Here is a 26,675-nt window from a genome sequence, read left to right as displayed (position 1 = left end):
ATGCTGGAGTCCTCCTCTTTACCTTAACGTGACACAGCCACACCCCAGCGGACACAGCCGGGTCTTTCCATGATGGGAATCTTTCATTTGTTCCACTTTTAACCAAGAAGATTAGAAGACATTCATGTAGTATTTTCTTTTCACCTGAGATCCAGACACCTAGGTGGGGTGGGGATGATGGTGGGGCAGTCTGATCCAAGTTCATCACCTTCAACTCATTTGGAAAGCCGAAATGTGGCTGTGTGCCTGGTTGAGACTGGTTGACTCATTAGGAGGAGATATTTGCAGACTCTGAAAACTCCCTGGAGAAAACTCACTTCAGGTAAGGGTTTGGAATGAAGAGAGCTGGAATCAGGCTTTGCAGCACCAGCTTTCTACTCACCCTAGCTGCGTATCCCTGCCCCCTGCCCGCATTCCCTCCTGGGAGCTCTGGTCTGGAGTGGCCTGGGGAGCTGGGTGGGTCAGGATCCTCAGGCTGCGGGAGGCACCTTCAGCGAGTGCGCCCCACTGGCCAGGTACGCACGCCTCTGTGCCTTTAATGGCTTGTTAAACAGAAAGCAGGATGTGCTTATCTGAATCGTGACAACAACTGTAAACACTCAGTCACAAAGTTCAGCATTCTGGTTTCAGGTGGGCCGCTGTGGGGCTGGGTGGGTGGTTTCCCAGGGATGCCTGCTTGTGTGCACACGGGCAGGGAAGAGAAAGGGATGGAAAGAATGCTGGGCACAGGTTCTGTGAGTGCATCAGGACAGGAAGGAAGCTCAGAGCCTTTCCACTCCACCCTTCTTGCGAAGAGAGTGAACTGAGGCCCAGTGAACAGGAATGCATGGTTAATAAGAACAAAAGCTAACATCTGTCAGTATCGGTAACATCCCAGGCACTGGGTGAAATACTTTTCTGTATTATTTAATATCTGTGACAACTCTTTGAGGCAGGCACTGGGACCTTGCAGGTGGGGGGGACAGAGTGTCAGAGAATTAGGTTACTTCCTCAGGGCTGTAGAAGTAGGAAGCTACTGCTGTTCCCCAGCACGTGCCGGTGCCTTCTCAGCAAAGCACTCTCAGGCATTGCTCTACCAGCCTCTTGCGGAACCCAGTTGTATACGATGAGGGATTGTGTGTGTGTGTGTGTGTGTGTGTGTGTGTGTGTGTGTGTGTGTTCTGTTGCTGTGTAACAAAATACCATGAACTTTGTACCTTAAAACGCAAACATTTATTATCTCCCAGTTGCCATGGCGTCCAGACCTGCCTTAAGTGGGTCCCCTGCTCAAGGTCTTAGAAGTCTGTGAGGAAGGTATCAGCAGATCCGACGTCCTCTGAGGCTTGGAGCCCTCTTTGAAGCGCCCAAGTTGGTCCAGAGTTCACAGAATTCAGTTCATCGCAGTTTTGAGGACTGAGGCCTCGAGTTTTGAAAGAGCACCTCATGTGCCCTGCCTGTGGCTGTCTCCACAAATGGCAGCCTGCTTCTTCAAGGCCAACAGAAGAGTGTCTTTGTCCTCAGGGAGAGAGCTCATTCCTCCTTTTAGAAAGCTCACCTGGGGGCGGCCTGGGTGGCTCAGCCGGTTAAGCATCCGACTTCGGCTCAGGTCATGATCTCGCGGTCCGTGAGTTCGAGCCCCGCGTCGGGCTTTGTGCTGACCGATCAGAGCCTGAGCCTGTTTCGGATTCTGTGTCTCCCTCTCTCTCTGCCCCTCCCCTGTTCATGCTCTGTCTCTCTCTGTCTCAAAAATAAATTAAATGTTAAAAAAAATTTTTTTTAAATAAAAAAATAAAAAGCTCACCTGGTTCGGCAAGCCCACCGGGGGATACCTTGTTTGATGAACTCGTCGTTAACTGATTAGGGACATTAATTACATCTGCAGAATCCCTTTGGCCATTACAGCGTAATCAACGGAGTGCTGTTCTGTCATGTTCACAGGTCCTGCTCGTACTCACCGGGAGGGCATAGTGCAAGGGTATATGGGTCACCAGGGTCATCTCAGGGTTCTGCATACCATAGGCACTATTGCTGATGCTTGTATTTCAGCTTCCTGGAGGGAAGGGGAGCAGGAGACACGGCTGGGTGGGCTCTGGGACTACCGTGGTACAAGGATTGTTGTACAAAAGCTTGAGGCCTCAGGGTGGCACAAGAGACACCAGAGTGAAGCAGCCCTCTAATTACAACCTACTTCCACCATTTCCTAGGCATGGGATCCTACAGAGGTTGCTTAGCCTTGCCGTGCCTCAGCTTCCCCCTAAGTAAGCTGCAGGTAACAACACACCCTTGTATTTCATGATGATAAATCAAATCAGCAGCGGGTAGGTAGAGTTTGGCCTATGGGAGTGCTTGTCAGATGCTGCCATTAGTGTGTGGTGCCCCCTGCTTGAGGGCCGCTGGGAAACAGAAACAGGAGGACAGAATTCATTTGTTTCCGTGGAAACTGGGGGAAGCGTGTGCCTTTGAGGTAGCCCTTGGGTGAGTTTACACCACGAGGGCCGCGAGGCAAACAACACTTGGAATATAGCGCAGTTTGTCGTGAAGCAACCCTGCAGAAAGCGTCATCGTGATCTACTCGAAAGCCCGTCCTGGGGTGAGGGGTGCTTTGGTGGCTCAGTCGGTTAAGCCTGTGACTCTTGATTTCGGCTCAGATCATGATCTCAGAGTTTGTGAGCTTGAGGCCCGCATCGGGCTCCTTGGTGACAGTGCAGAGCCTGCTTAGGATATTCTCTCTCTCTCTCATCTCTCTCTCTCTCTCTCTCTCTCTCTCCTCCCCCCCCCCCCCGTCTCTGCCCATCCCTCACTGTCTCAAAATTAATAAGTGAACTTAAAAAAAATAATATCCTGGAGATTCAGGGACCCTGCTCTAGGACTGTTTTGCCGACAGTTCTCTTTTTGGTTATCGCCCAGGTCTATGGGCCTCAAATTTCTTGTCTGTAAAATAGGCCAGTGGAAAAAGGTTGGTCCTTGGAGTAGCAGACTGTCTAGGGGGCCTGCTGCTTCTAAATGGCGTCATTCTCCTGGCCAGCTTGTTGTGCAAGGTGTGACCAAGATAATTGAATCCATTTCATGAGCTCTGTGCAAAATAAAAAGACTTTATAGACATGCACATCATATTGGAAATAGCCGCAGAAATTTATTTTGCCCAGTGACTGGACTGGATTTTCTGTCTGTACCATGCAGAGGTGGCTATCTGCCTTGCCCTTGTACTTTTCCCTCCGGTATTCTTCTCATGTGGTAATTTTCATAGCCTCCTTGATATAAAGGGAAGAGGGGACAAACTTAGTGGCCTTTGGGGTCTTGGGGTGGATAGACAGAGATGCGTAAAAGCAGAATCTCCCTGTGCTGTCCTCATACTCGTAGATCTTCCCTCTACCCAACCTTGCTCCCACCTTGAACTAGGCAACCTTCCTTTGATGCTATGAGTCCCCAAGCCTGTATACTAATCACTGCCCTTTAACTTACAGAGATGAAGAGTCCACCTCTTGACAAAAGAAAGGCAATCCAAGGTAGTATTCACAGCAGCCACTTACAGCTTGTACTTTGCAAGGGCTTGGAGGTATTACTTATTCCCCCAACAAGTTCGCACCCTAAGTAGTCCTATTTGCATCTGGCCTTTGAGGAGCCGGAGACTGGAATAAGTTACATAACTTGCCTGGACGCAGTAACAAGTGGCCGAGCAGGGATGTGAACCCACGTGTGGTACGTGCCAAAGTCTGTGTTCCTAGCTGGCAGGGTACACAGCTGGGACACTGTCAGTTATTTTAAACCGTGGAGCCCACTCTTGACCTCTATCATGCCTTTGTTCTTTTTTTCTCTCTCCAAATCCCAAACAGTTAAGAATCCGGGTGACTCCCACAAGCTGAGGTTATAAAGAAGGAAGCAATGTACCTAGCTTCAGAGGGCCAATATCCTAGCATATACAAAAAGACACAAAAGGGGCCATATGAGAGTCCACACCACCATGCCAAATTCTCAGCTTTGAGCTGGAAGAAAACTGTATTACAAATACTTCTGATGTGTTTGTGGTTAAGAGTCATAACTGGAGACGATGCCTGTGACCGTTCTTCACTTGAGTGTAAACGTAACTCATTAATTTAAATTGTAGTGCTTTTTAAACGAAGAGGGGAAACTATAATAATAACAAGGAATGGTCTTTGTAGAGAATGTAAAAAGATGTTAGAGATTTGTGCTTTGGGAAGTTGGAGAATGTACTTATAGTTAAGTATTAATTTTCACTAACAGATCACAAAGGTCTCGATGAGTAAGATACGTATCGAGTTTCAGGGTTGTTGTATTTTTTTTTCTGCTCCTGCCAGACTGTCTGAAACTTATCTCCAGTATCATGGTAAAAAGAGAAGTGGCGGGTAGACACAAAAATGTAATAGATATATTTTAGGGATAGAATATGAACTGCCTTTCTAAATGCATATCACAAGGAGAATTTATTCCATTTGAGTAGGTTTAATGATATAATTTTACCACATTAAATCATAATTGCTCTTTAAAAGAAAATAGAGACGCATGCAATGCCACTGCCGGGCTGTCCCAATCCATCCAAATAGCATCCTCCCTGTACTTGTTGATTTCACCCTCATCCTTCTCTCTCTCTCTCTCTCTCTCTCTCTCTCTCTCTCTCTCTCACACACACACACACACACACACACACACACACACACACACACACACCAGACCCCATTTGTAGCTCGCCTTTGGAAATCCGGGTGGGGGCAGGGAGAGAGGAAAAATAGTCTGAGAAATAAAAGAATCCACATCCAAGCGGTTAACTCTGGCTTTGGCGAAACCATTTCCTGCTATCAGGCTGCAACGTAAAGCTTCCAAAAAGGTGACACTTCTGACTGTCTAGAACCAAATTGTTTAAAACAGTTAAATCCTGTTTCAAGATGATTGAGATAAGCTGGATTACTTAGGGACTAAATAACTTCCAATGTTATGGATATTGATAATCATTTTAGTGGATAGATACGAACGACTGACTGCGTTTGTAGTTCAATGATTTCCAGTCCGATCGCATTCACTTCTTCCAGCTGGAAAAAGGAAGTGGACAAGGGGGGTGGCGGTGGAGTCTGAGGACATGGCAGTGATTATATATGTGGATGAACACCGAGTTAAGAGTTTCAGTAGTATTTTAGTAGGATCTGATTTTATATCGTGAACTGAATTAGATGGAGGCATATTTTATCTCTGAGCTTATCACCTGTACCTGAGAGTATGAACTTCCATGTCTTTATTTTTATTATTATTTTTTTAAGTAAGCTCTACACCCAACGTGGTGCTTGAACTCAGGACCCTGAGATCGAGAGTCACATGCGTGACCAACTGAGCCAGCCAGACACCCCCTTTCATGTCTTTATTTTAAATAACACACAAAATAATACTCAGCCTATCCAGGTGATAAAAGGCATAATGTAGTTTTTAAAAAAAAATTTATTATCTTTTAAAAATATAATACCTAATACATAAAAAAGAATATGCCGTATTTCATCAAATCTTTTAGACCTTTATTTTATATTCCAGGAATAAAGTGAAAATGCAGCCAAGTCAACGAATCCATAATGCTTTCCTATCTCATCTCTGCTACAAGGCATCCCAGTGTTGGAGATGGTAAAATAAAAATAAATGAAAAAAAAAAACAGTGTACCTCAGGAGCCATTAAATATGGTACGCAGCATACTTAGTAAGTTACAAAACAAAATATAATAGGCATTCGTGAACACCCTCAGACCCAATCAATACAAGAATTGACCCATTACTTATACCTTACATTTTCTCCCGTACCCTACACAGGGTGGGCAATCCTCCTCCCACAGGTTATGTTCATTATTGCTTTGCTTTCTTTTTTTTTTTTTTAATTTTGTTAATGTTTATTTATTTTTGAGAGAGAGAAAAAGAGAGCGCAAGCAGGGAAGGGGCAGAGAGAGAGACAGAGTGTAAGCAAGGGAGGGGCAGAGAGAGAGAGGGAGACACAGAATCTGAAGCAGGCTACAGGCTCTGAGCTGTCAGCACAGAGCCCGACGTGGGGCTCGAACCCACGAACTGTGAGATCAAGACCTGACCCGAAGTCGGACGCTTAACTGACTGAGCCACCCAGGCGCCCCATTATTGCTTTGCTTTTTAAGCATATTTCAGTACTCCTGTTCATTAAACTCTAAATTCTGCAAAAGTGAGGCCGTTTCTGTTCTCACCTCTGTCATCTTGAGTGCTTGACAAGGAGCCTGGCCTAATAAATGTTGATTGGCTCTTACTGATAAACTGTATAAGCAGGTTTGTCAGAGGCATATCCAGATTGTCTCTCCCCTTCGAAGTGTGGTTTAAGCACCGTTTCCTCCAGGAAATCTCAGACAGCTTGAACTAGAAATGATCTTGCCTCCCTTTTGAACTCTCTCAGGGACTTACTTTTACTCCCCGTACAATGGATATACCCACTCCCCCTTTCAGTTATGGCTGTTGAAACATTCCTGCCTTCCTGCTACACTGGCCATTGCAGAATCCCTGCCCGCTGTAACTTGGTGCCTGACATGAGATAAACACCGTATATTACGTTATGGCTGGCACTTCACGTGTATTCTACCAAATTGACCTATGTGAGGTTAGCGCTATGACTGTTCCCATTTAACAGATGAGAAAGTGGAGACATGTGTTCCTTGTTGCTTAGGCAATAAATGTATGTCAGATGAGGGAAGATGGCAGTGTATCTAAATTATTTTGCCAGAGCATCCTTCAGTTTTTCTCCGGAGTTCAAGGCTTTATGCTTATCCACGGGCATGTGGTTCAGAAGTAACTGGGGAAAAACCCCAAATGAATGAAATAGACAACAAATTTTCCCTAAGAGTGAGGTTAGCAACCTTTTTTAAGAAATTATTTAAGAAGCATCTGTAGTTTCTTTCACATTTTCCCTAATTTTCTGTTGGGTTTATTTTATTTCCTTATTGATTTATAAGAGATTAATTTTTTAATGTTTATTTATGTTTGAGAGGGGGGAGGGGCAGAGAGAGGGAGACAGAGGATCCCAAGCGGGCTCTGCGCTGAGGCCAAAGAGACCGATGTGGGGCTCGAACTCGCGAACCACAAGATCATACCCTGAGCTGAAGTCAGACGTTTAACCAACTGAGCCACCCAGGCATCCCTAAGAGATTCTTACATACTATAAGAACTAGATTTTTTTCTTAGGTTGATGATATACAAGTATTTATGCAGTATTTCAGCGATATTTTGAATTTGCTCTACCCTTTCACCCATATTCAGTTTTTAAAATGAAATTTTTGATGTTTATTTATTTTTGAGAGAGAGAGAGAGAGATAGAGAGAGAGAGACCATGTGTCAGTGGGGGAGGGGCAGAGAGAGGGAGACACAGAATCCAAAGCAGGCTCCAGGCTCTGAGCTGTCAGCACAGAGCCCAATGCAGGACTCAAACTCATGAACCTGGAGATCATGACCTGAGCCAAAGTCAGAGGCTTAACCAACTGAGCCACCTAGGCATCCCATCATATTCAATTTTAATATGATTTTATTTATCAATTGTTTCTTTATAGTTCTTGAGCTTTTTGTTATACTCAGATAATTCCTCCCTCTGAGATGAAGAACATTTCCATTTTTCTCTTTTAAAAATATTTTTTACATAAATGCAGGTAAGGCTAGGATCTTAAAGGAACCTCCCTACTTTGGCACACTTACTCATTCCTTTGCTTAACCAACACATTTACTTAACCCCTATGGTATATAGAAATCTCTAAGAGTAGTAGGAAATATTCCTGCTAAATATGCACCGAGAAGCCAGTGCAGTGGCACGATCCGATGCGCATTTCCAAGACATCCCTCCAGCTCATCTGCAGAGAAGAGATTTTGCTGGGGCAAGAAGGGAAGCAAAGAGAGAGAGAAACCGTGCCTGCTTGGAGTAAACCCAGAATTTGGTCAGTAGATTCAGAGTTCAAATTTCCAAGTTAGAGCTTGGAAAGAGACTTCTCCAAGTTAGAAGTAGAGTGCATTTGCTGCTGCTGAAATGCTGGGGGATTCAGAAGTCCAGATTAAATGCTACTTTGAACCTGGAGCAGAACCTAGTCCCCTTTGTGTGGGGACCTTTCAAAGGAAAGCTGGACAGGTGGCAACCTTGCCTGCTTGGAGCCAGCAAGGAGAGTCGTGCTCACTGGTGATGGATGGCTTCACATTGTTCCTGCACTGTGTTCAGAGGGGGGATGGGGGGGTGGGTGGAGGGGAGGCGGGGCGCGGCCCTTGGGAAGCTCAGAGAAGTCTCCAGGCTTTTCTTGCACTTTGTCTTTCCCTTAGTATTCCAGCCAAGGTATTAACACTGTGTTCCAGCCACGTTTCTGCCTAGAAATCGCACTATTGTTACGTACGTTCTTGTTCACAGTCCTAGTATTTATATTTTTATGCATTTTAAACTCAGAGCGTCTAAGTTTTCATGAAAATGAGACAATTAGAGTAGTTTGCAAAGCACAGTAAAGGTTTTTTTTTAAGAACTGAAAGAATTTGACTACATGCAATTTATTATTATAATCCTCCCTTTCTTGAAAGTCCATGAATATTTTTTTTTTGCTCCATCAGTGCTTTATTTTTTTGCTCTTTATATTTGAAATGATTCTTCCCCTTGACTTTCCAATCTCAGAAGACAACAGTATTTCCCTTGAAAATACAGAGGGTGAATCCACCCCGCGTGTGTGTTTTCCAAGTGTTGGTTCTCCAAGACATTCTCATGAAAAGGACTAGTACTGCCAAGTCATTTTTTAATATAAGGAGGTCCATGTTTGGGCATTGAAATTAATTTCCCTTATCTCGCCATACAAATAGCCACCCTGGCTTCTTTGATTTATTACCTGGGATGGTTCAGCAGCACTAAAAACAGGACGGGAAGACATCACCTTTACGTGGGCATCATTAGTCACGGCATTAAAAGCATCGCCCCGAATGGACTGCTTCACACAAGCTCCTGCCCGTGCCATGAGAACACCCTGTTCTCTTCTTGTGTGCTGAAGACATTGGGCCCATCCGTGGCTTCCTAGCCACATTTTTCATTTCTTAGTAAGTTGCCCCCACCCAAAAGTCCCTCCTATTTTTCCTCCCTAACATAGTGTAAGGGAACTTTCTAAATTGCACACATAAGAAGACAAGGTCATGGCTAGAGAAAATACGTTACATGTCACACCTCCAACCAAGGACTTGTATCCAAAATGTATAACGAATTCTCAAAACCATAAGGTAAGAAGAAAAACAATTTAAAAAGGGGCCAAAAAAAGCTGAACAGAAATTCCTCTGAAAATGAGAAACATAGGGCACAGAAAGTTGTCCCACATCCTTAGAAACGAGGAAGATGCAAATTTTAATCACTTGTGACAATGGCTAAAATGAAAAAACTACTGACAATACCAAGTGCTGACAAGGATGTGGAACACACTAACCTGCATGCTTTGGTGATGGGAATGCAAAATGGGATAGCCATCCCGAAAAACAGTTGGTCAGCTTCTTAAAATACACACACACACACACACACACACACACACACACACACACACACACACAGTATGTGACCCAGCACTCATACTTCTGGGCATTTATCCTAGAGAAAAGAAGACATGTGTCTACAGAAAAACCTATTTATGAATGTTCATAGAAGCTTTATGTACAGTAGCCCCATGCTGGGGAAAACCCCCAATGTTTTTGAGTGAGTGAATGGATATACAAATGACAGTACCCCCCCCCCGCCCTACCGTAGGCTAATACTCAGCAACTATAGTGATGAACTATCTGTATGCCCAGCCGCTTAGAATAATCTCAGAGATATTTACTGAGTAAAAGAAGCCAGTCTCAAAAGGTTACATACTGTATGATTTCATTTGTATGGCATTTTTGAAAAGACAGAACTGCAGTGATGGAGAATAGATCCGTGTTTGCCAGGAATTAGGGCTGGAGGACGAGGGTATGACTATGAAGGGATAGTTTAAGGGAGTTTGGGGGCTCCTGGAGCTATTCCATATCCTGATCATGGTGGGGGTTATGTGAATTTATACACGCATTAAAATTCATAGTTCTACATACCTGAAGAGTCAATTTTACACTTTGGTAAATTAAAAAATAGTAATAATAAACCCTAAGCTCAAACTTCGGCAAGATCAGCAAATCACAGCCTTTCTTTTGTGGTTCGTCCAGCTCCTTCTTGGCATTCTGGCCCCTCCTGGGAGGTTCCAAACAAACACTCCATGGTCATGTTTGTATTTCTGCCTAGAGGCACACTCTTCTCTCTGCCCAGAATCCCCGTCCCCTCCCCCACTTTTCTGTGCACCCACCTCTTCTGACTGATAGGTGTCCTTCGCTGCTCAGGTATGGGGACGCCAGCGCCTCCCCTCGGTTAGCTGCCTCCGCACCCCAACCCTGGACATCGGCACCCCCCCCCCCCCCCCCCCGACCATGCTGGTGCTCACGGCGCTGCTCCAGATATCTGCCTTATTGGTCTGCCTCGCCCACTGCATCGCAAGGTCCCGGAGAGCCGTCTTCACTGCTCACTTCCCAGCCCTGATAGAAAGGCCATGAGGAGTTCAGTACGTGAGCCAGTGGAGATGAGAAGGAAGCCGTGTGCACTGCACTTGGAATCAGCCTTTGTTTTGCTCTACTGCTGCCTTCTTTTCCTGGCTGCTCTTGTCTCTGACCCCCTTGCTGAAATTCCTTACCTCCCCTTGCCCTTTCAGCAGGGGAACCCTCTCTTCTGGCTTCCCCAAAACTGCTTGTTAAAAAGCAATAAATCACGGTTTTAAGTCCTTGAGAGTTTTTTTTTTCCCCTTTGAGCAAACATAAAATAATGCAGCAAAATCATGACCGGAGAGGTTTTCTTGCTTTCTCTTCAGAGATTAGATGGGTTTTATAGTGTCCTATGAAAAGTCATTGATGGTAAAATCCTTACTGTGGATATATTTTTACATGTTTACGGAGCCCCATCTTCCAAATTCTTCCTAATTCTCTGGGCGAGAAAATTCTTCCAAATTCTCTGGGAAAAAAAATATCAGGTCCCGTTTTGGAATCTATAGCAGCAGTGGTGGTAGTAGTCATAATAATAATAACAACAACAACAACAGCAGCACGTCTGTGGCGCTTACTCGGGTCAGGGTCTGACTTCAAAGCACTTTCTGTATGTAATTCACTCCCCACGGCGACACTAGGAGTGGAGCTACTATTATTCTACTTCCCACCTTAAAAAAACAACAGAGTGGTGAAATCAAGGTCAAGAGTGGAGTTAGGATTTGAACCGAAGCCATTTGGCTCCACCTTCCAAATGGCTACGGGTCCAGTGGTGGAAGGAAGATGGGAGCCATGGTTTTCCTCACCGGGGACTCACGCTAACTTCTACACCTCTCCCCCGGAAGGCATCTCCCATCCTTTGCCTAGACTGCCAAGAAGCTCCAAGATGGTTTAGGATCCACTTTTTCTTTTATAGCCAAGGATGATTCCATATTTGTGTCTTGATCAGCATTTGCCCAGGTAATGGGAAAAATTGAAGAAAGGAAGTGAAAACTCAGAAATCAGAATGGCTCAGCAATGAAGCCATACAAACAATAAAAACTCAGATTGTGTTCTACGACTTCCATAGTGTTTTTGCCCGTGTGTTCTCCCTAGGATGCCCCTCATCACTCTACATTGTTATCGTCTCCTCCTTACAGGTGAGGAAAGTGAGGCTGGAGAGAGTTGAGTGGCCTGTACCAGGTCACCATATTGGTCTCTGGGGAGCTAGAATGCATGCTCAATCTTTCCCTTCTCTTCCCCTCCAGCCCTCCTGCCTGCCTCCCTCCCTCCCTCCCAGTAAGTTCTTCCATCAACTTTAGACACAGGCAGTGTGATTTCATCTTTTTTCCACATATATTAGATTTCTTTGTCACATAACAAATTGCCATAAACTTAGTAGCTAAAACACCTGTTAGCTCACAGTTATGTGGGTCAGAAGCCCAGGCTCAGAGTTCCTGGGTTCCCTGCCCAGAGTTCCAGAAGGTTCAGTGTCGAAGGTGTTACCTGGATGGAGTTCTTGTCCAGAGACTCTGGGTGTGAGATTCTTTCTGTAAGCTCATTTGGGTTTGGTAAAATTTGCTTCATGGTGGTTGTAGGACTGAGGTCCTCATTTCCTTGCTGGTTGTCACCTGGAGGCCACTCTCAGCTTCTAGAGGCGGCCCATATTTCTTGCCAGGTGACCTCTTCCACCTGAGGCCAGGCGTGGTGCATCAAAACTTTCTCGTGCTTTGAGACTCTCTCCCTCTCTGGTTGCTAAACACCAGTATAAACTCCAAAATGTAAACCCCGTGTGATTTTTTTTTCAGGCCTGTTTAGATTATCTCCCTCTTCTAGGGTCAGCTGATCTGGGACGTTAATTACAGCCATAAAATCCTGCAAATCACCGTCTTGACTACATTTTGATGGAATATCTGGAACGAGGGGTAGGGAGGTAGGACATCATCTTAGCATTGTGCCTGCCACCAAAGCATTGCAGCATTTAAAAAGAGACGGGGACCGAGTCTAAGGTATTTATTTTTCTGTAGAAATTACATAAATTCCTTTATGCTTTTCGAGTTTTTTGCCACCACAGTGCATTTTATGTTTCAGGCCATTTGATTGAAAGCATATTTGCAATCTGTACACATCTTTTGCCTTAAAAGGATTGAAAAAGAAAAAAAAAATCTTTTTCAAAAGGACTGAACAGACAGTATTATTGAACACAGTTCAATATAAGCCGAGTTATCTATCACCAACTATTCATAAGTTCATCTTTTAGCACGTTTCAACCTATAATTTTTCAGCCCCAGTGGTCCATCTCCTTGAACCTCTTCTCTCTGCTCCTTGGCTGTTTGATTCCTTCTCTGCTTGGGACTCTTATCTTAAATATCACCTTCTCATGGATCGTCTTAACAGTCTTATCTAGAGTAGGCTAGAAAAGACAAGTACATGAAACTGTGCTTTTGTTAAGGATTCCTCTGTTGTGGCTTTCTTTTTTTTTTTTTTTTTTTTCCTTTTTGTTATTTATTTATTTTGTGTGTGAGAGAGAGAGTACGTAAGCAGGGGAGGGGCAGAGAGATGGGGGGGGGGGGGGGACACAGAGTCCAAAGCAGGCTTCAGGCTCTGAGCTGTCAGTACAGAGCCCGACACGGGGTTTAAACTCACAAACCACGAGATCATGACCTGAGCCAAAGTCAGACACCCGACTGAGCCACCCAGGCACTCCTGTTGTGGCTTTCTATTTCTGGATTTGTGGGTTGCCAGTGTCTTATCTCTAATTTCTGTTCGACACTAAGCCTTTGGAAGGGGCACCTTCATAGGCCCAGTGTCTAGACTGTGCTTGGTACAGAGTATGCATCAAAAATTATGTTTATTTGATGTGTAAATAGAAGGTGTGGCCTGGTACTTGGAGACGGGTAACTTTAACATTCATATTGAGAGGTTGCTAGAGTAGTGAACCAAGTCTGTCACAAAGTCACTGGTAAAGCATTTATGGTTTGAAAACCACCCGATTGACAGTCATAAAGCTCTTGAAAGAAAGAGAGGAGACCCTACAAATGGTAGAATCAAAGTGGAACGATTTCCATATTCTCCTTTGAAGCATGCGATGCCACTCGGTGAGAGGTGGGTGCTGAGTCTTTAGGTCATGGACCATCTGATATTTGGATCAGGTCTTCCTGCAAATTCTTGTTGCCCCAAGATAGGAGCCTCTTGGCCCCCAGCCCTCCTCTGAACACTTCCTCTCTGACTTCTCCTCAGCTTCACCTCCATCCCTAAGCAGTCGTACACCCACTTTAGAAAATGTTTCTCCTTGGGCAAATTCGTCAACTTCCCTGAGCCTTGTTTTCCTCCTCCATAGCATGGTTATGGCCACTCCCACCTTGCATGATCATTAGAAGGATGGAAGGGTAGTGAGTGCAAATGCCTGGTACCCCCTGAGGTGGATAAATGCCATTTCAGTTGTTACTAGACTCCAGCATGTTCTGCAGATCTGATGTGGACTCGAAATGCTCGTCTTCATGACAACTGGTTTTTGGAAATCATTCAAAAAGAAGGTTATAGTAAATTATAGGATTATCAGAGATAATATTCTATTCAATTGATTTTTATCATCATTATACTAAAGACTACCTAGTTTCAAATCTATAGATTACAATAAATGCATTTCACATACAACTATCCAGAGGACAATTTGCCTTTTTTTTTTTTTTTCTTTTCTAATGATTCAGAAGGCACTTCAGAGCCTTGTAGTGCCCCTGGGTTTTTATTATGAATTCCAGTTAGCATTTTATTATAGCTGTTTAGAAGTGTTGGTTGCTCTCAAGTTCTAGAAAGCAACTTCTAGGTAGAAGTTCACCTTTTCTCATTCCTTAACACATGATCTACAGATTGTTTCTTTCCATAAACACAGACACCCCCCCTCCCCCCCCCCCCCCGCCACCTTCCCCGGTTGCTTGCCTTCTTGGTGGTGAGGACTGTCCTGCTGTGTGGTTTGTGCTAGGAAGTCATACAACCAGAGAAGTCACATCCCTGGAGCCAAGAACAACAGTCAGTGGGCTTCGAGGAGTGCATTTGCCATAAAGTACCGTAAGTTGTTCAGAATCGGTCAAGCTGTTATCACATTTCCGATGAGACCGTTTTAGAGAACAACAAGGGCAGGGTAGATCAATTTACATTTCTTTTTCTTCTGTCACTGGAAAAGAACATATTTGATGAATTCTCAAGGCAGGTTAAATAGTAACAGCAAATGTGGGGAGGGAACAATTGAGGCAGCTTCTGCTGTATTCATTATGGGGAACATTTGTACCCTCAAAGCTGCGTTCTGATCTTTGTATTTATTTTGCCTGCCTTTCCTCCACTGAGTGCGATCTAGAGAAGTCAATGAATTGCATGACAGAAGCATCAGAAAACTGTATTTCTGAATCAATTCCTGCAGTGGGCATCCAGAACACCCTGCCCCTAATTAGCTGGGAGAGCTTGGACCGTTGATGCAATATCTCTGCCTTAGCTCCCCATTCCTTCTCCTGTAAAATGGGGCTATTCCCTTCCTATCAGAGGGCTGTGATAATAAAAGGCCATGTCGTGTTGGTGTGAAAAAAAAATTTTTTTTAAACACCATGCAAATGTTTTCAGTTTTATTTTAACTCAAATCAACATGCAAAATCAAGATGCCACCGTGGTCAAAGTTGTAGGCATCGGTTCATCATGTTTCTGGTGAAGTACGTGAAAGTGATTATAGGTAATAAATATCTTTTTTTTTTTAAACTTATTGCAGAGGCAGTTTTTCCACCGTTAATGAGGGTAATTTGACTTGGTTGAAGGATTGCAGTTCTTAAGAATTAATGCAGTAATCCAATTCAAAGATTTAAAGAGATCTAAGATTTTTCACAGATCGTGTGCAGTGAATGTGCTCCTATCACATAGCAGCTAATGGACTTGAACGCCAGTCTGTCATTTACTGTTCCCTCCCTGCACAGCAGCTTTGCCCTTGGTAGTGAGTATACTTTCCAAGCATTGCAGGTTATTTAGAAGTGTGGTACATTTGTAACACTTTTGAGAGATAGTATCCTATTTCCCACAGCCCCTAATTACTATAAAAACTGGGGTTATCTTTCTTAATTACACGTTTGAATCCTAATCTGCTAAGGTCTGAGGAATATCAGGCTCAGAGTAGCTGCCTTCCTGCTTTTTTTTTTTTTTTTTTTTTTTGAGGAGGGCTTTTTCTTTTTTTTTTTTTAATGTATTTTCAAGAAGGAATTCATGTATCATTGTATTCCTACGTATAGGTTAATTCACGTGAATACAAAGGTTACATGCGCGGTATTCATAACTTTCCATTTTTGATAATGATGTATTATTCACAGCTAACAATATTTTGTAAAGCCTTATTTGTAAAGGATGTTGGAAATGCTCTTATTTCCCGATTCCATTATGTTCCCAAATATTAAAAATCCCATTTTGAAGCAATTAGAAGCATTCACTTCCCTTTCCACGTGTGCTCTGCAGACAGCGTCACCATACTGTGCACACAGGAACCTTTGTTCCTTAATTAGAAAAAGGACTAGAGCTCATTAATTGTGGTTCCAAGTGATGTCTGCTCGAACGTCGAGGCAATCATACGTGGCAAGGAAAGACCGAGCCCAAATCTGGGAGGCTCTCCACTCTCGGGCAGTTCTCAGAACTGTTAAGAGATAAATAAACAGCCAAGGGTCCTTGGAGGGCTGTCCTCCCATCCTGGGCTGTCCCTAAGGCCTGGCCAGCTGCTCATTAGTTTTAAAGCCATGGAGATTTCTGTGCTCACAGGAGGAGGAGAGGGGAGAAGGGACCATTTGTATAGAAATCTAGACCTTTGCCTCTGTCCAAGGCCTATCACCTTAAGACAAAGACAGGTCAAGGTCAGGAGTCTCTCGGGTTTTTGTTTTGGGATTTTTTTTTTTTTTTTTATGTTAGTGGACCCCATCTAGATGCATTTAGATGTTATCGAAAGCGAGTAAATTGCTGGCCAACTGATAGAAGACAGTTATGTTTTATAGGCTGATTTTCACTGCTGGCTTCAAAACATCGGGAGGAATTGCAAGAGTTTTGAAAGCTAAAACTCCAAAACTGAATTGGCAAAGCCTTAGGCCCACATCAGTCGTCAACAAAGAGCCCTCATTTCCACAACAACTACAGGCATTTCTGCAGCCTCCAGGAAGCTTCCTGCATTGAAACGTTCCCAGAACATCTTAACAATCGTGGACTCATCTCACTGGTCCAGGTGGAGGTTCCAGAAAGCAGGGAAGGGGACAGCCTCGGTGAAGATCTGGGACCGCACGGGCCATGTCTTCCTGTGGCTTGGCTGGGCTAGCAGGGGAATACTGAAATAAAGGGTAGGAAGAATAAAGTGACCTGTCAGTTTGAAAGCCGGAGAATGGAAAGCAGAGCAGTCAATTTGAGGGTCAGTTCACTTGTCTTTGGAAAGGTTTCTGTTCAGTCACATCCACCCTCTGGAAGGACAAGAACTCAGGATCCAGTAGGCTAGTCTGCGGTCCTCCCGTGCCATGCCAGCTGTCAACTCCTTCCTCCATTCTTGATTTCTCTTTCTATCCTGCCAAAGGACAAATTGCCTTACCCCCACTGGTGCTAATGGAAGACGTTATTCACAAAAGGGAGTGCTTCATAAAGGTAGCAGAGATCTGGCAGGTGGAGGCCCAGCACCCTTTCCCCTGTGCTGATAGTGGTCAGAAGAGGTGAACATGGAAACAACTAGTATTTCCCTAAAATGTTCTGCCATGTAAAGAGACATGTCTCACTAGCTATATATATATATATATATATATATATATATATATATATATGTACACACACACACACACACACACATATATATATATATATGTATGTATATATATATATATTTTTTCCCCCCTAACAGTAATTTTTTTATGTTGCATTTCTCAGGGAAAGAAAAAAAAAAGATTTTAAAATGTAAAAACCTGTTCTTCAATTGAGTATGCAAAAATCTCATTGCAGTATTTATTCCAAACCTGCTCTCATAATGTTCAGTCAAGGAGAAAACAGCAAAAAACAGTTGTTGATGGACTTAGCACAGAACTGGATTAAATAAGCATTAGTCTACTGAAGCTGATTACAGGAATATGAAAATGCAGTATCTTAATGGTACATATTTTTATGTGGCAGCTCAGTTGCCTTTCATTTTGCAGCTAATATGTCTATTCTTATGAGTCATTTACTTCTTTAATTACCTTTTGCAGGCAAGGCACCATGGTATATTAATGTGAATGATTTTTACTGCCAGTTTATCATACAATGCCCCAGAAGTTGAAAGGCGTAATTGACTTAGAAGAACAGCTCATGAAGGAAACAATATTTAGTTGACAGTTTTGCTTGTACTCTCTGTTGACGTTTATGAGTTTACACTATGCTAAAGGAGTAATAAACACAATTTTCTTTCAATAACAGGAAAGGGTAGCTCCTAAAATACGTTTGTGGAAAGCACATTTGTTCATTTCTTGAATAATATGAAAATAACACATTTCTAGTGATAAGACCTCTCAGATTGCCAATTGAATTAAACCTTTGAAGGTGCATTTATAACCTGTCTCGGAGCATTAGGAGATATTAGGGTTCGTGCGACTGAATCGATTTAATGAATATTTAAATTATATACAGATTTGGATAAATCATATTTAAATCTAGGTGTTAGGGGTGAGACTGTTGGGTCTTGTCCGCCCGATTTCCGGAGGGAGGGGAGACAGGAAGGGAGCTTGGGAATGGTCTGAAGGGAGATTTTCTTTCTCCGAAGGGAGGGGAAGTCTGACAGTGTATTTTGGGAAAATAGAAAAGAAGGCAAGGCACAGTCAGTACAACTCCTTATAAGGTCTGGTCTTTGAACAGTTAAAATCAATAGTAGGGAGGGTCCCTGCCCTTCTGGTGTCTGGATGGTCCCTTGAGTTGACTTGGGCAGTTAGCAAGTGCCAATTTGTTTCAGCCATCACTTCCATGGTCCCCTTGGCCCTAAGCGGGCTCACCGGCTCTGGGCAGGCCCAGCTTTGGCACATCGGTTTAGAGGGAGTTAAACTTTTCACAGTTTTCTGGATTGTTTGCAGTTCAGTCCTGTGCAGCATAATGAAAGTTTTCTAGCCATCTGTTGTTAAGCTGGCGGTGAGCAAGGCCAGTATATCCAAACAAAGTTCTGGCCTGCTGTAAACTGAACCTGTCAGTTTAGCATAGCTTTGCTGACCCCTCCAAGGAACAGGGCAGCCCTTGGTACCAGGCACTCACTGCAGAGAGCTTTCAAAGGGGAACTATTTCGGGGGTGGGGAGTGGGGGCCTGTTTACTTTTCCCTCAGTGTTCCTCTCACTGGATTGGACCAGTTTATACTTAATCTTTATGTGGATAAAGGGATACTCGTCCCCCCTCCGTTTTCAGAGCGGGAGGCATTACTTCTTAATAGGGGACTGTAACTTTTAGGACAAGGTGTGAGTGTCCATAAAACAGTGTGAGGTGGCTGAGATTCGCAAGGATGTTCTGTGCAGTTATTTTTGTTTCATTATTTTGTCTTTCAGTGTTTGGGAACAAATAGTCCCAGGCAATGCAAGGTCCTGTATTTATTATTACCTTATATAACTAAAAGTGTTTCAGAGCTTTCAAGGGGCTTTCTTGCCCCTTCTGCACTTTGCGTTTTACCAGCAGAAGTTAATATATAGCATAATTTAGCAGATTTGACAGTGTTCCCAGCTGTGTGGGGTGTTACCTGCTTCTCTGTTCTCATTTGCAAGGTGTATCTATTGCTTTTAATTGCCCAGCTTAACCATAAAATAATTTCATTGTTTCATGGTGTTTTTTTCTTTCCATAGTGAATGTCTAATTCCTGCTTCCTCCTTAGCAGTGTTTCCTTGACTCTGTATGAAATATTCCTATACGTTACCTGTGTGTTTACACACACACACACACACACACACACACCCCAACATTTACCTAAGCCTCCCCCTAACCCTTGTTGGTTTCCTCTTGTTAATGACACCTTGTAGGTGCTGTTGTATTTTTATCTTGGTCTTGCTGTAGTATATTTCCTGTCCAGCATTGGTTACATTTGTGCTGTGTTAAGAGAGGGCTCTGGGGAGCCATTGTCAAACCTCTGTATCCATCTCAATTCATTAAAATATCCAGGGAGAATGGCCACTGTCATTGAATAACTATGTCTACCACTCCCCTGGCTGCCTTAGCCCCCCAAGAAGAGAAGTGGGCCACAGTCCCACACAATAACAAAGGGAGGAGGCACCAAAAGGATGCATGTTTGTCTTCTGCACCAACGTGAGAGGGTTTGGGTTCAACTTTTACTGCAAACAAGGAATCTACAAGGGTCACGAATTCCATAAATGGCAGGGAAGGGGAACAGAAGAAGCAGAGGAACACACCAGGAGATGCAGGGCTTCCCCTTTAAGGGACAGGGAGTGCCGTGTGCTGCAATGGTGAAAATATTCAATTTAAAATTTAAATGAGTGCACTTACTTGGAAATACCATACAGTCATAATCTGTTTGTAAGGTGACTGACACATAAAGTGCTTTTTTGTTTTAAGGTAAAAAAATGTATTCGGGGTAGAGTTTCGGGTGTAAATGTCAGGTGCAACGTAACGTGTACTCACTGCAAGAGTCGAGCAAATAACCTTGGCATTTAGGACACTGCCTTTTAGAACATGAAATTGTATTTTGTTGTGCGTCTTTTTTTTTTTTAAGGAGGCCTAACATTAAGGGGTCACCTATTAGCTATGTTTTTGCTGTCTTAAACTCAGCCCTTCTGTCTATTAAAATCAAACCACTGTGTAAACATTCCAGTGTTGTTCTTGGTCTCTACAATGGCCACGGGGATCAGGTTTCACCTGCCTGCACATCTTCAAGCAATTAGAGCAATTAGCGTGAAGCCATTTCACATTCAAGGATTCAAGGTCTATAGTGACATTCAAGTCCAGAAGTCTGAAAGGGAGAGAGGAAACGGCCTAGAGCATGGCTACTATTCCATGGCCCTGAGCAGACAATTTCTCTTTTAAAAATGGTAGCTCTTTAATGATATTATTATGAGGTTTTTAAATGACATATCAAAAGTTGTATATATCAAAAAAAAAAAAGACACCAAACCCAACAGTCACTGAATTACACTAATGAAGGTCTTTATACATGGCAGATTTTTGAAAAAGACTCTCAACAACCATGAGATATGGAATGTTGTTCCTTGCCCCAGTGTGGTAGTGACAGCATTCTTTGTAGAGGAAACGGTTTTAGAATGTACAAAGGAATTAACATTCCGGGTTCTTTTTTTCATGGTAAACCTCCCTGTTTTGGGGTAAATGTAGTAACTATAGCCACACGGGATATTTAGTCCAGAGATTTTTAGAGTTAAGTATTAAAAGTCCCTTTTTTTTTTTTTTAAGGTGAGAGAGGAATAGCGGCGTGACTTGAACACAAGGAAGTGGGACAGTTTAAAGATCAGTAATCAGCTTTCCCAAGTCAGCTGTGTAGGCATGCAAGAGGGTAACTTTTAAGAACAGTTGTAGAATCCAGTAGGGTTTTATTTTGTTTGCTTGTTTGTGTTTTTACATTTGTAACTAAGTTACCCAGGAATCTTGTTTGCATGAGGCAAGCCCTTAAACTGATTACATCTTTTTAAATAGGTTAGTGCATTTTTTTAAATCCACATTTTACTGTTGATTTATTATGCAAAAGGAGGGGGAGGGGCCAACTTTAAAGACGCAAGGGGCTGCAGGAGAAGATCAGGCTCCGCGGTCCCAGGAGGGCAGGTGGCCTGAGGAGGAACGGAACCCACCATGGGCTAAGTTATCATGTGGAATTCTCTTTCCCTTTACCCTGATGCCGCCCATTCACACACAGTGTGTGTTAGCAAACAGCTCTGAGTACAGAATTGCTGGGAGTTACCTTTTCTTCAGGTGTACCGAAGAGGCTCGTTTTGAGAAAAAGTAGTTGTGCGCCTCTAAGACAGATCTGGTGATAATTCCCTTCTGGAATTGCCCTAGTTGGCTTCCAAGCACTTAGGTGTTGAGCACTTCTCTATCTATAGGACTGAATGCATCTATTTTTGTAACTGAGGCTGGAGCGTGTGTGCTCATTCAGTAACTAGCCATGTCAGGGAACTAGACTCCTTAGAGCTCTGTAGCCCCATCTCGAACTACTTAGAGCCCTTCTCTGGCGAGATGCTCTTCCTGACCGCCCACTTGCATGGCACCCAGGCTGTGTGTCTTTTGAAACTGCATTGCAGAGCAGATGTAGGGGATGCTAATAAATGCAGCATGCTGGACCCCGAGCAAGGTAAGGGTCTGCCTTTTCCCCCTGCCTGTTGGAAATACATTGCTAGGAAATCATTCGCGGCGCGTTTATAACGGGACCAGCTGAGTTAGATGGGAACATTTGAATTGGATACTCCACCCTTCCTAAAAGTGAAGAGGCAGGAATGGAAGTGCTGTGGGGCTCAAAAGGGAGGTGAGGCAGTAAACCAGATCTTTCCCATTTTTTTTTTTCCTAGCCTAGTCCTCTGTTTCTGTGATCTGCCTTTTGAACTGTTTTTGTGGCTGATCAGTTCCACCTAATATGTCTCTTGATTTCTGCTATTGTAATACTCAGGCGACATGCTGTTCTCTTCATTTTTATAAGCTTTAGATGCTTCTGCCTGTCATATTCTGGCGGTTTATCTTCAGCGTCTGGATTTGCTTTCAGACTTGAATGTCTATCAAGCTGCCGTTGCTTTGAATGTGAGATCAAAAGAAGATGAATTCCAGTAAAAAATTTCCTTCCATGAAGAAAAGATTGGGGCCTATGTAAACATCCCACTGACAGTTCCCAATGAGTTATTTTAGCCAAGTATTAGCACCTGGATGACAGACAGTCCAGCATTCCATGCTAAATAACAAATCAGTTGCTTCCGTGGCAGAACATTGCCACCACAGCAATACATTTTCAGAAGGAATCCTTTTCTTCCTCCTCCTCCCCTTCCCCCCTTTTTCTTTTCTTATTGAATATGGCTGTTCAGCTGCTCATCTTATTTTTCAAGCTGACTTGTTCTGCCTTTAGCGGTTTACTTTTCTTTACAGTATCTGTCAAGTTACTCGGGTGACGGAAGACAGGACTTTGATAATTAGTTTGGGGCGGGTTAAAGAGTGTTCGAGTAGACAAGCTAGGCATCTGGAGATAAACAGGTAGTTTGGTTGATTGCGGAGAAGGAAAATGTAAGAGGAAAAGCAGCAGAAGCAAGATCAAGGGCATATCCCAGGAATGCGGGACGATATGTTCTTTAAAAATACGTGTGACAAATTCCTCTAAAGTCTGCAGAATCTGAATTTTCTTCCTTTCTTTTTTCCCTATTTTTTTTTAAAAGCATCCTGCCTATGTAAATGTCACCACAAAAATATCTCGAGAGCAGGTTTCCCGAAAACCCTGCCTGTGTGTATTCGTCTGCGAGAGTGAGCTGTTTGGCTAGGGCTTGGTCTGGCCGGGGCACACGTTTCTGATGCCGTGTCGCTGCTTGCAGACCTGGAGTGATTTAGATACGTGTAGCATTAATAGATTTCTTTAAGCGCTAAATGCAACTTTGAAAATTACCTGCAAGCTCCAACTGATCTTTCAACTTTGAAAGTGAAGAATTACTTGAGGAATTCTTGTGGTTTCTTTGTCATTTAGTGAGAGCCCAGCCAGCTACTGTGGAGGCAAAGCGTCCCTGAGGTTGCCTACAAAGGGCAATGTTCCAGTGTGCTTTCTCCTCAAGTGTGCTTCAGCCGCACAGCACTTCCTGTTTATTCAAACATCTTTTTTACCACTCGGCAACCCCCGCTTCACAGAAACAGCCAGAACCCATCTACAGCAAGAAGACGGAAATCCAAAGGCAGACAGTGCGAGCTCACTCCGTCAAACTCTTCATTTTCTCTGTAAGTGTCCAGAGAAAGAAAAAAAAAAAAAAGGAACATTTTGCTGGGTTAAACTTTTAAACTCGGGATCCGCTCCTGCGCATTCTCTGGAGGGCAAAATAAGATGTTCCACCTTGTTTACTGCTTTCTGTCTCTCCCCCCCCCCCACCCCTTCTCTCTCCATCAAAAGCGGTTTTCTTTTTAGAGATTTGAGAAGACCGTTGGTTGGTTCTAACTCCTTGTGAATCCACTCTTGCTTTCAAATGGGTCTTGGGATATAATCAGCTAAGGAGGCATCCGAGTGTCGTCAGGACAGTTTTACAGGCTTGAACGTAGATGAGAACTCTCTCTGCCGATGTATGACTTTGTTTGGTGTTGCCTTCTTTTTCTTCCTGTTATCACGAGGGGTAAGAGAGTCCAGGGATGGTGCCTTTGTAATTCTGCCTCTGCACAATTGTCCTATGATGTTTGCATCATGACACCGTCATCACTTGTGAATCGGTCTTGATAATATTTGTACCAATTTCATGCCAATAAAAGTCAGACTGCTGAAACAAGCATGGTCATTATCTCACTCGCATTACTATTGTTTAAACGGAGTGGGATGCGAAAGGAAAGAGAAAGCCCGGCTCACTTTCTGCGATGCTTGTTAACTTTGATGTTGGAAAGCTCTTTTCAAAATTCTCATTGTGGGTAATTAGTATGGCAGGAAAAGCCCTCGGACCTGGGCTGCTCCTTCCCTGTGTGGAAAGAGCAGTGAGATCGCTCTTTCAGTCCTTTCTGTTGAAATGAGTTTCTTAACACATGGTTTGACATTTTTTTTAAAGGGTTCCACCTTTTCCTGTCTGATGTCCTCGCCCCTTGAGCCTCCCCCACCTCCCTCCACGCCCTTCCCCCAACCCTGACCCCCAACTTCACTGTAATTGGTAAGCCAGGTGCTAATTTTTTTTTTTTTAACTATGTACTGGTCAGGGAATAGACAGGAAATGGAAAATTAGCCCTTTTGATCTTTAGGGGATTGTTATTACTCCGAACCTTGTTTGTTAGTCCCCAGACTAAATATCCTTAAATTTTATTGTCTAAAACAGCATCTGTAGAATAGAGAAAGAAATGAGCTCTCTGGTTGTCTGAACCTCTAATGGAAGAAATATTTAAATAAATAAGTGCGCCTGTGTATGGCTATTGCTGTGCTGCGTTTTTTTTTTTTTAATGTTCAGAAGTTGTTCTACTTTGCAAGAAAAAAATTAGGTTTGTGACTGCCTTAAGGACAATTTGTTTAACAGTAGGAGTAATTGCAGGGAAAATGGAAAGAGTGACTGAAGGTATTTACTCAGATGTCAGTGTAGGTGTGGGGGCCGAAAACTCAGTGTGGGAACAGTGGGCTGCTTTTCTTGGTATCTCAGTCTATTTGATGACCATCAAATTTCCCAGCTCGCTGGTTTTGTTTTTTCTGGATGGCATGTTTGATTATTTATCAGAAGGGGAAGGGAGTAGCTGAAGCAAATAAACATGTGACCAAGTTCTGTTTTGTTTTCCACTCAGAAAGCCATGCCCTTTAACAGATATACAGAAAATAATAAATGCATTGTTTTATGATAAAAGGAAATTATATGTGTCATTTAAAAAAAAAAAGGGGGCAAGTGTGTTAACCCTTAAGACTCAGGAGCCTTTTCGACTTCTGAGAATTTGCCAGGCATTTTACTGAGAATTAATCTATCGCGGCATATGATTTTACGGTGCAGGATTTCCCAGGATTAGCTGTTCAGCATTTAGGCTTTTCTAGATGCTTTACTTAGTTATGCCTGCCTCAGTAGCTCCACTTTTAAGTGGTGTGTGTGTGTGTGTGTGTGTCTGTGTGTGTGTGTGTGTGTGTCTTTTAAACAGTAATACCATTTGGTCAAATCAGTACCTCCTGCACTTTTGTTGAAGGCTCTGTTCTGACTTGAGATCTAAACATGAACCGCTCAGTTGAAAGAAAGCGTACCAGAGTTTCTGTGGCTGGTGTATAGCCTACTTTATTAGAGGCCAACTTCTGCTCCTCTCTTTAAAGGTGATAGGCAGATCCTGTAATGCAAATAATGACGTGTACCTCTCTGTCCCTCAAAAAACACCTTCTAGACTTCAATATTATGCAATGCGTATAATGATCTTCAGGATTGTTATCTCACATCAAGGCCTCCAGAGACCGAGGGGAGGGCTCAAATCTACATTAAATGCAGATTTTAACACAAGCACGCCAAAAACAGAATGTCGTCGTCGTTGTTGTTGTTTTAATTCTCAGGTGGGCTTTGGAAACCGTATGTAGACATGTTCTGTACTTACGCATGGGCTGACATTCGTGCGCACACCTGTACGTTTACAATAACTAAAGGATTTTCTATAGGGGCTTCCTCTTTGATTCCTATCGTGAGAAAGCGACGGGCATGATCCTAGCATGGTACCTAGCCCTGTCACATCAAGCCCTGTAAATCATAGTTGAAAATCTGCCTCGTTGCCTATACTGTTTTTGGAATGCGAATTGGAAACGTGCACACAGAGGGATTCCCTCTTCATTGACTATATAAGGGAACAATGCAGCGGACGCTCACAGCACAGCCCCCACCAGTCTGGCCCTGCATGTATGTCCCTGGGAGGTAGCTTTGCTCCAGAGAGGGCAGCCATGGGACCCGTAGCCTTTCTGCCTCCTCTGTTGTCATCTCAGGTGACTCTCCAGAAGGCAATTGGGTTGGATAATCATACCTTGTACTCGTACAGAGCCCTTTGTCTGGGAAATCAAAGTGCCTGACTAATGCTAACTCGTTAATACTCAGAACACCCTTGGATCATAGGTAGGCTGCAAAGATTATCCCACTTTTGAGGTGGGAAAACCTCCTGTTGTTAAAGCAGTTTACAACTTCCGGGTGTGTCTGTACTTAATGGTCAGGCTAGACCTGAATGGGTATGATGCAGGTACCATGAGAAGCATTTTCCCTGTGCCATGCTCAGCCCCGACCACAGGCAGTCCCATGAGAAAGTGTTTTACCATGAAGAAACCTTACGGGAAAATGTAGCTAGTGCACGGTACTGATGGTGGGGAAGGAGGAGCCAACGAAGACTGTCGAAGCTTAGTTTGAGTCTATTTAGGATCCAATGTAGGATTTTGTCCTTGTTGTTTATACGATACGGCTTGGGCTGAAATGTTAAATATTTGTTTTATTTCACATTCACTCGATACGATGTTGGCAATTTAACTTCCACAAGACTCAAGTTCTTTTGTTCTTTGCAAAGACACAGACTCCTG

The 26,675-nt window shown here is 43.4% G+C and overlaps 1 protein-coding gene across 9 annotated transcripts in view; it reads left to right on the top strand.

Moving 5' to 3' along the window:
* The window catches only part of FOXP1 (forkhead box P1), a 386,554-nt gene that overhangs the window by 187,223 nt on the left and 172,656 nt on the right, over nucleotides 1-26,675 (top strand). Inside the window, exon 1 of one of the 9 annotated variants that reach the window (XM_019428439.2) lies at nucleotides 21,619-21,806. The exons of 5 other annotated variants lie outside the window; for them this stretch is intronic. In XM_019428439.2, coding sequence (XP_019283984.1) covers nucleotides 21,771-21,806 — 36 coding nt within the window. In that variant the 5' untranslated portion in view covers nucleotides 21,619-21,770. Of the gene's footprint in view, nucleotides 1-21,618; nucleotides 21,807-23,014; nucleotides 23,417-26,675 lie in introns of those variants that run through there. 3 more of the 9 variants (XM_019428436.2, XM_019428435.2, XM_019428434.2) reach the window with 3 other exon arrangements.

This window comes from Panthera pardus, unplaced genomic scaffold (assembly GCF_024362965.1).
Source record: "Panthera pardus isolate Hobbes unplaced genomic scaffold, ASM2436296v1 HiC_scaffold_8, whole genome shotgun sequence".
Taxonomy (NCBI): Eukaryota; Metazoa; Chordata; class Mammalia; order Carnivora; family Felidae; genus Panthera; species Panthera pardus.
This window is presented reverse-complemented; position numbering and strand designations above follow the sequence as displayed.